This window comes from Rhinolophus sinicus, chromosome 1 (assembly GCF_057876585.1).
Source record: "Rhinolophus sinicus isolate RSI-liver-muscle chromosome 1, RSI-T2T, whole genome shotgun sequence".
Taxonomy (NCBI): domain Eukaryota; kingdom Metazoa; phylum Chordata; class Mammalia; order Chiroptera; family Rhinolophidae; genus Rhinolophus; species Rhinolophus sinicus.
In genome coordinates, this window is record NC_142501.1 from 57,604,046 (window position 1) to 57,616,368 (window position 12,323).

Genomic DNA, 12,323 nt, shown 5'->3' on the forward strand with positions numbered 1-12,323 from the left:
AGGCTAAGCATTCTACATGTTATCTTGTTTATAAGCCTTAGGGATGGAGCAGACAGAGCAGGGCCATTTCCACAGGGCCCAGCTCAGGGCTCCAAGTCCCCATCCTGACTGGAAGATGGGATGGGAGGTAGAATAAGGAAGGAAAGGGGTTTCTAGAAATGAGTTCTCTGGGGGAGGAGAAGGGAGCGCAGTCTCCCGAGTCCATACCATTCTGGATGAGAATCTGGGAGCGGGTGAAACGGCCATGGATGGCAGCCATGTGCAGAGGACTTTTCCCTTCTTTGCTCTGTGGAAACATGGCAGGTTTTTTGTTTGTTTTTTGTGAGTGCACAGCACAGAGAATGCCTGGTTCCCCTTACAAAAGACACATCCCTGAGGACAGTGTGGTCATATGGACATCTTCTCAGTCCACTCTCTCCTAGGTCCCTGGCAAGATCAACCCAGGAGGCAAGTGGACAACTCCCCCAGAGAGTTACCCAAAAGGGAAGATATAGTCAGGACCCCCAGGGCCAGGCTCCTCTCCCCACTGGGCTCAGCCTCATCCCCTTCAGGCACCTGGTAGTTGACATCAGCCCCATTATTGACCAACAGCTCCAAGCAGAGCGCGCCATTGGTGGAGACTGCAGCCACATGTAGTGGCGTGAAGCCCTTGTCATTCGGCTGGTTGACATTGGCTCCTGCATTCACCAGCTCAATAGCCACAGCATCCTGGCCCAGGTAGCAGGCGATGTGCAAAGCTGTGTTTCCAAAAGCGTTGGGCTCATCGATCTGGATTTCCAGGGGTGAGGGTAAAGGGGTAAGGGAGGTATCAGTTTAAACAGACAGCCTAAAGAATCCCAGAGATCCAATGACTGCCTCAGCCCCCTCAGGTTCTTGACCCAAAAGACTAAAGGCACTATTACTTAAGGTAAGTATTACTCAGATCCTCATACCACATACTCCATGCCTCCCCAAACCACACCTTCATATCTCCGTAACAGACTCTGACCTCCAACTCCCTGCCCTTCGCTCCCAGCCCCCGTGCTCAGCACCCTGACCTCAGCCCCCATCCGGAGCAGGTACTTCACCACTTCAATCTGGCCACTGGCAGCAGCTGTATGGAGCAGCCCATAGCCCTTGCGGTCCTTGCAGCCAAGGTCTGCTCCCCGTGCCACCAGCAGTTTCAGGACCTCCAAATGCCCTAGGAAGAGACAGGATGCTCTCAAGGAGGGTGAACTCTCAGGCCCTGAGTGCCTCTCTCTGAAGGCTGCAACCCCCTCTCCCTGCCCCCAGGAATCCTAAGTGTCAAATTCCTGCTCTTCCTGTGAATCCTTTCTCACCTAGGAAAGCTGCCCAGTGCAGAGGCTGCCGCTCCTTTTTGTCACAGACATTCAGGCTGGCTCCCTTGTTGAGGAGCAGGTTCACCGTCTGTATCGGGATATGAAAGACACCTGTTCAAAGCCAGGTTCATGCCCTCAATGTACCTAAGAACAGAGAGCCCTCAGCTCTGAAAAGGCCGAGGCAGCCTAATGTCCTTGTTCTTGAGCAGAATAATTTGGAGAACTAGAGGGAACAGAGGAAGCAGGCACTAAGGAGATTCCACACAGATTCGGAAGTTTGAGTCAAAACTCAAGGAGGTCTCTTCACGTGATCTGGTTCTTAAACCCTTTTGAAAAGTCTTTGAAAATGTGTTGAAAGACACGGCTCTCACTTCACAAAAAGGCATATACACTAACATTTCCATACAACTCCAGACAGTTTACCACCCTCTTGAACTCCAAGTCAAGAACTTCAACCCAACCTGCCCATTCATTCCGTGCTCCTACTGAGGCCTGGTGGCCCAGAAGCCAGGGAAGGTGAGTAGGAAGGAGGGGAGGCAAGGCATAGACTGGGCGAGGTCCTCACCTCTAGATGCCCACTATGCACTGCGTGGTGCAGGGCACTGCGCCCGCTCCTGTCAGCCACGTTGAGGCTGCTCAACAGCGGCGCCAGAGCCTCAGCACACTTGGTGGCCCGGTTGGCGGCAGCCACATGCAAAGGTGTCTGCCACAGCTTGTCCCGAGCATTCACATCGGCTGAATGTGCCAGCAGCAGCCCCAGCACCTTCTGTTGAGGGGATAAGAGAGATGACAGAGGGGGAACAGGAGGTAAAACATCAGAAATGGAAGGAAGAACAAGGTCAGCATGGCACATGTGGCCCCATTTCCCCCTCCCCCAACACAGTCTCTTCTCAGTTTTCCAACATATCTAGCCTCTTAATACCTACTTTCCATCTTCTGGATCTTCTTAGAGCTTAAAATCTTCCCACTTTGCTAAGGAAATCATGAATCCCTTCTCTTCCTCAAGGCACCTAGTATCACCCCCCCAACCCAGACCCTGAAAATCTTCACCCCCACACACAGCCACTACCAAACAAATCCATGCACGGAGAGGATCCCAAGCCCTCACTGCTCCTAGGAGAGATACACAATCCTGTGACATTAATGCCCCTAACAGCTTCCTTCAGCCCTTCCATAGGCAACAAGATCATTTCCATTACCTAGGTAAGAACACAGATAATGGCTCCTCTCCAAAAGCCAAGCTAAAATGGCCCCCCTAATCACCACTTACCCCATTTCCACTGGCCTGTCCCACCCCTTCCCTGTTGGCTGGAGCCAGGGAAGTGACCACCTAACCAAGAGGGAGGTCTACCTTCCCCACTCTTCAGGGTTGATGGACTCAACTGATGAGGCATGTTTGACCCCTGTGCTGTCAAATTTCATGCTGTTTGAGGGGCTGGGATGCAACAGATCACTACCCATGTCCCTCCATCACAAGGAAACAAATCTCAGTGCCCAGAGGGGGATCAGACTCCAAGGTAGCCCCCCAAGGGAGGGATGAGTCACTCAGGCCTGGCAGCAGGGCCCCCTGCAGTCTGCCAGCCCACTGTTAAGCTCTCCCCTGACGTCACATTAGCTGGCAACACTCAGCCCCCCCCTTACCAGCCAGTTCTAGGGATAGGAGGGAGGGGCCAAGGGCTGGTGTTCTCCCTAGCCGGAGTAGACCAACTTGCAAGGTAAAGGAATGAGACTCTCCAACCCTTAACCTTCACCTTTAACCACCTCATCATCTTCCGAAGGGTGAAAAGAGGCGGGAGACCTGTACCTCATTTCGGGAGGCAGCAGCACGATGAAGAGGGGTCAGCCACAGTGTGTCCTTAGCGTTGACATTAGCACCTGTGGGGATATAATGTCCTCTTTTGAGGGGAGGTGGAAAGAGGTAGGGAAGGAAGCTGGTAATCAGGCCAGGGAATTGGGATGGAGCTGTATGTAGCCTCGCCTGGACCAAGCACCAGAGAACAATCCTTGGATATGAAAAAAGAGGCTCCTCCCCTCAGGTCCACTCCCTAGGTGCCACACCTTCCAGCTCCCCACTTTCACCTGACATCAGTAGCAACTGGAGGATGGGGACATCGCCTACGTAGGCAGCAGCATGCAGTGGGGTTCGCCTCTCTTGGTCCTGATAGGGTGAAAAAGAGGAGTGGCTGTGGGGGTGAACTACGGAGGACCCCAGCCCAAGTCCTAGAGCCCCAGCCTTCTCCCCACAACCTCTTCCCATTGGTTCTGCAGCCTCCTAAATCCCAATCCTGGGTCACTGCAAGCACCTAGGGAGGGTGGGGTCAGGGGGTCAGGGCCAAGGGGCCTGCGAAGCAGTCTCCTCCTTTCAAGAGGGGAGGGGTCGCTGCAGACACTGTTGATTCAGAAGAGAACACCGTTTCTGGGCATCCTCAGCCTCCCCGATCTGTGCTCCGAGCCTATCTGTTCTCCATCCCTAATGGTAGAGCAGGTGCCCATCCCGGGGTGGAAAGAGCTACGGCCTCATCCAAACGAAGGAGACACGGAGCCGCCCCACTGGTGGAGAGGGGTCCAGAACACCAGGGCCCAGATTACGGGCTCGCCATCCTCCCTGATCTTAACTCACCAGCACATTGATGTTCTCCTTCTGCGAGAGGAGGGAACGCACTTCCTCCACATCTCGGCTAAAGATGGCCTGGACCAAGGGCGGCTGCAGGGAGAACCGGCGATCAGGGAACGAGCCGGAGCGGAACCCAGGAGGGGGGGCGGGGGGACACCAGGTTTGGGGGAGGCATCGCTGGACGGGCTCCGCTCTGGGGTCCTGGCTGCAGGGGGCTCCCGCGGTGTCTCCGCCGGTCGCCAGGACCCCAAGGACACCGGCTCAATTGAGGGGAGCGCGGCATGGGGCGGGGCGGGAGCCGCGGGAGCCCCGGGCTTGGGCCCAGCCTAGGCCGCACATCCCCGGGCTCGCGTGGCGGCGGCGACCGGCCCTGGAGGGAGGAGGCGGGAAAAGGCAGGAGGGCTGACCTGGTCCGTGATGCTGAGGATCCCCATGGCCCGGCCCGGGTTCCGTCCGCATCGAGCTCCCGGCGGCGGCGGCAGCGGCTCCACCGGGGACACCGGGCGGCCCAGGCGGCGGCTGCGGCGGCTGCTGCTGCTGCGGGGAGAGCGCGGCCCCGCCTACCGGGGGGCGGGCGAGCGGGAGCCCGCAGCGCTCCCTGGCGGCCGTCCTGGGCCCGGCCGCAGGGTCCTTGGCGCCGCCCCGGGCCGCGGCGCCCTCCGCCCTGCTCTGGCGGCCGTAGCGGCCCCGGCTCCCGCACCTCGCGCGCTGGTTTCCCGGCTTCCCAGGCCTGCCGCGTTGTGCTCTTCGCTCCTGTCTGACGGCCCCGGGATCTCCCCACAAGTCTCTAGCGGCAACTCGGGCTTTGGCCCTGCCGTGCCTTCCAACCAAATGGCACCAAATGGCTGTCCCGATCTCACCCAGCCCACAATGCCTCCGCAGGAGCTAACTCCTCGGGTCAGCTGTTATACACCCCCAAATCCCCTCAGACTTGGGGAAACGCGCGTGGAGATCTGGGGATTATATATGGCAATAGCCTTAGAGGGAAGGCGCCTATCTCCACTGGCGGTGACATGAGTTGGGTAGGAAGGAAATAGCAAACAGTGCTCAGACTTCATAGAGAAAAACCCAAGGACTTGACTGCTGCAGAAAAATCCCCACAAACAGTCTAAGACAACTGGCAGCTGAAGACCTCCACGGCCAACAGAAGGGGCACTTTTCGACTCCCTAATTACTCTACTGCCAGGTTAAGGTGGTAGGGTGGCGGCTACCTTTTAAAAGGCTCAACGGTTTCTCCCCAGAAAAGGGTGGGGATGCTTCCCCTTCCTCTATTAAGAGCAGCCAATCAGGGAAGATCTGGATGGAGGGCGTCCCAGCCCAGAAAGGGAAAAAGAGGGAAGAAAAGTGGATATTGAAAAATTGGTACCATTTATAAAAGGTGATTCAGAGTCCTGTTCAGAGCTCAGCAACTCAATAAGTGTATTAGGAAGAAGTGTATGTAGCACGTTGGCCCCCTGTCAAGGCATAGCTATAAAAGCCCTCCCTTGCTCTCCAACAATCTATGCCTCCTCGTTGCTTTCAATATCTTGATTCCCTCTGGAAAAACACGCAAGACATTGGTACCAGGGCTATTTCCTGGAGAGAGAAACTGGGAAACAGGGAATGAGGTATGAGAGGGAAATTTACCTATCGCTATATACCTTTAATAATGTTTTGATTTTTTACCGTATTGAAAATAAAATTTGCGATATTACTGAAAATATTACCTCTTCCAGGAAGTCTTCCCTGGTTAACAGGTTCTTTCCCTTTTGTTAGGTCTCCTTGACATACTTAGTTTACACTGTCACAATCACGTTTAAATCGCACCCTTTTGTTCATTTCACCTTATATCTTTGACATATGTACAAGTACCCAGTAGTTCAGAATGGATTTTAAATTCCTTGTCTTTCTTTCAACACAAGACTGCACATTGTTTGTTTTTCTATTTAAAAAGGATTTTGAACTCTGAAAGCCAGGGTATACATGCAATTATTTTTGTAGCTCTAGCAGAGCACTACATGGGAAGAGGCACTTAACAGTTGATGATGAAGAAGAAGAAAGAGAAGGAGGAGAAGCTGAAGAAGTAGAACCCAAAGGTAGTTGGGGATTAGATGGATATGGGTGTTGAGACATGCTGACTTGGCTATTGGGTATGATAGACCGTCCAGGAAGGGCTAAGCTAGGATATGGCCTAGAGGATGGGGAGGAGGGGACTATGTGGCCTCCATTGCCTGAAATAGCTCTTGGTAACCTGAGGAATTGGGAGTCAGGAGTTAAGCTGGAGTCACGTGCCTGGTTCTGGCGTGGGTGTGGAGGTGAACAAGGAAGGTTGCCAGCTGGGTTCTTTGGGCAGCTGGAAGGAGGAGGAAGGGCTAGAAGAGTTATTTTTAATATTATTCAGAGCACAGAAAGAGGATTTCCCAGTAGGGAAAAAAGGGATATGATGTAGGTAACACAGATACTTTCAGGGCTCAGGGAGACGCACAGGGTGGAGGCGAAGGAGGCCAGAGGTGGTGGCAAAGCCCTCTTATGCAGGCAGTCCTTCTGGATTCAGCTACTGAATTCATATTTGGATAAATCTGGGCAGATGCCTACTTGTCCTTAAGACTCAATTTTCATTCTTCTAACAAATGTTGATTAAAAACTCACCGTTGTGTACAGCCTTATACTAATTGGTTTGGAGGTAAATGGTGTCTATTTTCGTGGAGCTTATAACTTAGTAGAACACACACGTACACATGAAACAACTAGAGAATATGGGATATATGCTACTTTACATGGCATTAATGTTAAGGAATGGGTTTAGTCAAGAGGGTCTTCCTGGAGGAGATGTATTTTAAGTTAGTACTTGAAGGAAGTTATTGATGTACAATGATGGGAAAATGGCATGCAATTGGTTGTTTCAAGTACAGGGAATTAACTAGGAAAAATTTAAACGGCAGTAATTAGTTAATCTAATTAGTAGGGGGACAACAAGCAAATTGGCTTGGCAGGCCTATTGTACCTTGGGGATTCTGCAGCAGTTAACTCGGTTAAGGCAGAGTGTTAATGAGGTCACAGTTGAGTCATGTATCCCAGTTAATTTCTGTCTTTTATCTGGCCAGATCCTTCCTCCTCACTCTAAGCAGCTGTCTCACATGTGTAAGCCCTTGGTCAGAGAGAGTGGAGCCAGACAAGAGAGTGAGGTTGGAAAGAATAAATCTGTTCCCCAAGGTCATATGCCCATCCAAGAGAGGCTCCATTTTATCATCTTTGAACTGGAAGGAGGTAGTGTATCTTGGATGGTTGGGGTGGGGGTGCTGAGGGAAAAAGAAGAAATGTTAGGAGAGAAAAAGAAATTAGATCATTCCACCAGTTTGGGGCTTTATACTCCTGTATATGTAAGGATTAAAACACCTTCCTTACAAAATGTTAAATGTAAGCCCGAGTTCAAGGGAGGGCTCCTGCTCCTTGAAATTCAGATAAAATGGGCTCAAACTTTAAATCAATCTATATCCAGTGGAAGGCCCCAAATTAATGCCAATCTCAAGTAGTGGGGGGATTTGGAGGATTTATATCTGTTTCCAGGCCCCTGTTTTGGGCAAGATGTCTCTCTTCCACACCAATTAGACCCAAAAGGCAACACTGTCTTTATTTTATCCCTCCCCCCCTCCTCCCCCCAACACTACTCAGACAAGGCTTCCCTGAATGTGGAAAGCTTGACTGACGATTTAGAAGGAAAGCAGAGGAGGGGCTTGCACTGTAATAGCATAAACATCTTTAAATGTAACAGCAGGCACCAGCATTCTTAAAATGTCCTTCCTCTACTACAACGTGGGAGAATTTTAATGGCTCTTGTACCCACCTAGATCCAGCTCTAATTGCTGATTTCTCTCTCCTCTCTCCATTTTTTCTTTTCTTTTCTTTTTTTGTCCCCACTTTTATCAAGAGCATTCCCTGCCCTCCCCCGCCCCATTATGATGAAAAGCAGTGGGTTCCTGGCCATGGGGTCGCAACCTTCATCAAGCGTACACTTTTCCAGACAATGATGTTTCCGGTTAAAGTAAGTCTGGTTTTTCCCCAACTTTTTTGTATAAATGTTAAAGGAGAAAACTATGTAAAGTCTTAGCCCAGAGCTTGGAACGTTCATTCCTTTTCTCAAAGATGTAAAGCATAGCACTAGGCACTACGGAGTCTACAACGATGAACAGAACTTATAGAACTAATTATATAAACAAGGCAGAATATGATAAAGGCTCTAAGAGAGTTCAGAAGATGAACAGATATCTACTTTTGACACGCCCACAAAGTCGCCTTCGTGTTTCTGTATCCAGTCAGTGATCCCGGAGTAGCCAAACAGTTTAACGCCTGGTGACCTCGCGTCACCGGGCCACGTCTACATCTCAAACACACACTCCATGCCCTTTCTCGCCAGAGGTGTGAAACTACATCTCCCGACAGGCCACGTTGTCCCCTTGCTTCCTCCCTCTCCCAGTCCCGAGCCATGGCAACGGCGTGACGTGGGGATACTGGGAGCTGCCGGAGCAGCGGTCGCAGCTTCAGTTCTAGCTCACCCCGCCGCCCGGTAGGGAGCAGGGCAAGAGGAGCCGTAGCTCCTCGCCACCCCTGCGCTCCGGGGCTCTGAACCGGCCTGTCGGTCGCTTCCTGCCACCCTTCCTCTAGAGTGAGGAGGGCGCAGCGGGTGGCAGAGCCGTGAGGGCCTGGGAGGGTCACGCGCATGGCCTCGGCGGGCGCGCGGCGGCTCCCAGCCGGGACCCGCGCAGCGGCCCAGCGCTGCTGCGGCCTCCGGTTCCACCGGGGCGTGCGCCCGGCCCCGCCCCTGGGCCCTTCGCGACCGACGCGACCAATGAGGTGAGAGGGAGGTGCGGGAGGCCGCGCGGGAGGAAAGGGGGTCGCTCAGGACCCTAAAATTCTGCGGTAGAGGGTTGCAACCCCGGGGTCTAATGTAGAGCTTTGGAAAACACACTTTTAAGTTGTTCGCGAGGGGAAGTCCCCGGGGTGGGTGGCCAACCACTTCTTGCCCCTCGCGGACGTCCTGGCAGCAACGGGCTTGGCGAGGCCCCGGGGACGGTGATGCTTCCTAGCTTTCAGCAGTAGCATAGCCCCCACTCAAAGACAACTGGCGGTTCGCATGCACCCCGCTTTCTCCCGTTTCCTCCCCCGGCACTGTCCTCGGCTGCCCTCGACCTTTCGCACTCGTGACTGCCTGGCCAGGGAGCCTAGCGGGCTGCAGCAGGTGGTAGGGGAAAAGCTTGCCTGGACGACCTTCCTCTGGGATGAGCCCGAGTTCCCCTTCACCTGGGAATAGTTGAACACAAAGAATTGTGACGTTGTCTCTCCTTTCCTTTTGGCCTTAGATTTCTGATTTCCTGCAGCCTCCTCTTGCCCCGGGCTGCCCAAGTCTTGTCGGCTGAGGCTGGCTTACCTCCTAGCCGTTCCTTCATGGGCTTTGCTGCCCCCTTCACCAACAAGAGAAAGGCTTACTCTGAGCGTAGGATCATGGGGTGAGCATCCTCTCCTGGCCAGCATCCCTCCACATTCCCTTCCCCTCATGTCCTGGTTAGAATGTAAGGGTAGCAATAGTGGGCAAGATTCATCCCTCTCCCGGCTATATTACTGATCCTTTATACTGCCCTGCCAGTCTTCCAACCTTAAATTCCCTCTTCTTGGTTGCATGCATGTGCAAAGTGAAACTTGCCTAGAGTTGGACAGTATAGTACCATAAGACAACAGGGTTATTATTTCTCTGCTGACCTGACTTTGTTATGTATTTTGAGTACAATATAAAATAGCTAACACTTATTGAGCACTTGCTGCTGCTAGCAGTTAGGCTACTTAAGTGTTTTACATAGATTTCCTTATTTGATCCTCTCAACAAACCTATGAATCAAGTACTAGTATTACCTCCGATTTGCAGGTGAGAAAATGGAGACACAGGTAATGTACCTAGGACTACACTGTTAGAAAGTTGTAGAGCTGGGATATGAGTCCTTGTATGATTGACAACCTCTGTTCTTCCTAGATAATCCCTCTTGAGATCAAAATAGATAGTAAATTCAAAAGCGTTCTGTAAACTGCAAAACATAAGGTAATATTAACATCATGAAAATGTGCACATTTGTTTTTTGGAAGTCATTCAGTCTAGCTTGTGATAGCTAGTTTCTGAAGGTGCATGGTTAGTGGGCGAAAGTACTAGGGGGAGGGCACCCAGGGCAAGGAGCCTGAACCATGGGGCAGTTCTTTGGCTTCTCTGATTCTTCCCCCCAGGTATTCAATGCAGGAGATGTTCGAGGTGGTGTCTAATGTCCAGGAGTACCGCGAGTTTGTGCCCTGGTGTAAGAAGTCTTTGGTGGTATCCAGCCGCAAAGGTCACCTGAAGGCCCAGTTGGAGGTTGGCTTTCCACCTGTAATGGAACGCTATACCTCTGCTGTTTCCATGGTCAAACCTCACATGGTCAAGGTGAGGCCTGTCTGGAGGGGATGATCAGGAACTTTTTTCTGTGTTCCCTCATTTTTACATTTAAGGGCTATTTTGGCTTTCCTTGTAATGATTTTATCTCCACATGTTAAATACTTCCCTAATATTACAAGGAAAATGGCTTTCAATTCCTTCCTGTAGCCTCCTATGTATAGTAGCCTTCTCTATCTATTTCGTTCCATTGTGTGATGTTTAAATACCTGACTGTCCTATTCTAGGCTGTTTGCACTGATGGCAAGCTCTTCAATCACTTAGAGACCATTTGGCGATTCAGCCCTGGTATTCCTGCCTATCCCCGAACTTGCACTGTGGACTTTTCGGTGAGTTGGAGGCTGTGTGGCACAGGGCTACAACTGGGTGTGAGGCCAGAGCTGAAGTACTGTTGACAGTAATTCTGTATGTATAGCTAGCACTTAGCATTTCCCAAGTCAGTGACAATCCCAGGTCTGACTTTTTTAAAAATCAAACTTGGTACTGGGCTTTTGAGATCTAAGGAATTGGAGGGGCAGGGGAAGAAGACACTGAATAGTATCCCTGCATTTGGCCAGGGACTATCCAACATGGTCTTGAAGAGTTTCTGACTGTCTCTTACCCATTCCCAGATTTCCTTTGAATTTCGTTCTCTGCTGCACTCCAAGCTGGCCACCATGTTTTTTGATGAGGTTGTTAAACAGAATGTCGCTGCCTTTGAACGTCGGGCAGCCACCAAGTTTGGTCCAGAAACAGTCATCCCCCGTGAACTGATGTTCCATGAGGTGCACCAGACTTGAGGCAAAGGATTGTGCCTTAGCTTCTCCTCTACTCTCCCTCCCCACCTAATTCTCTTATTTATTTGGCTCCTGCTCCAATCTGAGAGAAGAGTCTGTGTTCATAATATTTTCTCCCTCTCAATTCTCCAGAAATTAGGCTCTAAGCTGGCTGGAAATGCTGGGGGGAAGTAAAGGCAGGGGGGTATGGAAAGGAAACATGCTTAGGAAATGGGCAGGCTCATCTTGAGAGCCCCATATGCCTGATGCCTACAGCCTCTCACACTGAATTATAATGAAACTGTGTGGTTATCTGAGCCCTGTCAAGGTGCCTTAGTGTCTGACCAGGGGAAGATGACAACTTTTCTCAAGGAATGAATAAATTGAGCTTTTTCCTCTGATAGAGGTATTGATGGTAACTTTTGCTTGCCTGAAATGCCGGAGATGTCGGAGATCTGGCCATAGTTTGAAACCCACGACCATGACTTAGTATTTCCATGCTAGTGGAGCTTGGGGTGAGGAGAAAAAAAGCACTGAACAGAGTTGTACTCTTGGGTTGTACCTTATTCTTCCACTTGGCTTGAGTTTTTATAAAATTTCAATAAATTTTGACAGTGTGAATTTCGCTTTTTTATATTATTTCTTGGGGGAATAATATAGATATAGCAGAGTAGAAGAAAGTCATGGCTTCCTTCCTAGGGGAGTGAAGGTACAAGGAAGCCTCTTGGACATAGTGTCCCTGCTAACTATAGTAGTACATTCTACAAGCCAGGACCTAGTACCCTCTCCCTTGCCTATTAATAGACTTTTTCAGAAGGTCAGTTGCAGCAGGAGTGTCAGGACAGAATAACTGGTCTCCAACCTCCCATATAACCGATGCCCTCAGGACCACCTCTTATTTTAGGGGCCTCCTTAAAGGAAGAATAGGCATTCCATGAAGTACCAGAGCCCTCTAGTGGCTCACACGTTCAGCTGGCAGTCCTACCCGTTTGTCCTTGGTATAGTTTGTTCCTTTTACCCAGTGGGCTGGACCAGTTTCCTTGGATTGGTCACATAAGCAGTTGTGAGATCTCAGCTATAATCCCTGAGTGTTCAATCTTACAACAAAATTAGGAGGGATGGGGACTAAGGGTCAAGGACTTCTAACCTTGAGGGAAGACAGAATTCCCTTTAGAAATCTCACAGGG

At 51.0% G+C, this 12,323-nt stretch overlaps 2 protein-coding genes across 3 annotated transcripts in view; one reads left to right on the forward strand and one right to left on the reverse strand.

Annotated features, from left to right (window-relative positions):
* ANKRD52 (ankyrin repeat domain 52) overlaps positions 1 to 4,500 on the reverse strand; it is a 16,913-nt gene extending 12,413 nt beyond the window's left edge. The window contains exons 1-9 of the mRNA XM_019742280.3: positions 4,341 to 4,500; positions 3,940 to 4,023; positions 3,399 to 3,477; positions 3,124 to 3,194; positions 1,885 to 2,085; positions 1,320 to 1,407; positions 1,038 to 1,180; positions 556 to 768; positions 208 to 286 (exon numbers count right to left, since the gene is read on the reverse strand). Of these exons, the coding sequence (XP_019597839.1) occupies positions 208 to 286; positions 556 to 768; positions 1,038 to 1,180; positions 1,320 to 1,407; positions 1,885 to 2,085; positions 3,124 to 3,194; positions 3,399 to 3,477; positions 3,940 to 4,023; positions 4,341 to 4,367 (985 nt within the window). The 5' untranslated portion in view covers positions 4,368 to 4,500. The remainder of the gene's footprint in view (positions 1 to 207; positions 287 to 555; positions 769 to 1,037; positions 1,181 to 1,319; positions 1,408 to 1,884; positions 2,086 to 3,123; positions 3,195 to 3,398; positions 3,478 to 3,939; positions 4,024 to 4,340) is intronic.
* A 3,879-nt stretch (positions 4,501 to 8,379) lies between these two features.
* Positions 8,380 to 11,757, forward strand: COQ10A (coenzyme Q10A). Of its 2 annotated transcripts, XM_019742474.3 has the most exons (5): positions 8,380 to 8,763; positions 9,270 to 9,416; positions 10,180 to 10,372; positions 10,609 to 10,710; positions 10,993 to 11,757. In XM_019742474.3, the coding sequence occupies exons 1-5, from the start codon at positions 8,630 to 8,632 to the stop codon at positions 11,158 to 11,160; spliced, it is 744 nt and encodes a 247-aa protein (XP_019598033.1). In that variant the 5' UTR covers positions 8,380 to 8,629; the 3' UTR covers positions 11,161 to 11,757. The 2 variants fall into 2 exon arrangements, with proteins under 2 accessions (XP_019598033.1, XP_019598034.1); XM_019742475.3 differs by lacking the exon at positions 9,270 to 9,416 and having other exon boundaries at positions 8,453 to 8,763.
* The last annotated feature ends 566 nt before the right edge of the window (positions 11,758 to 12,323 follow it).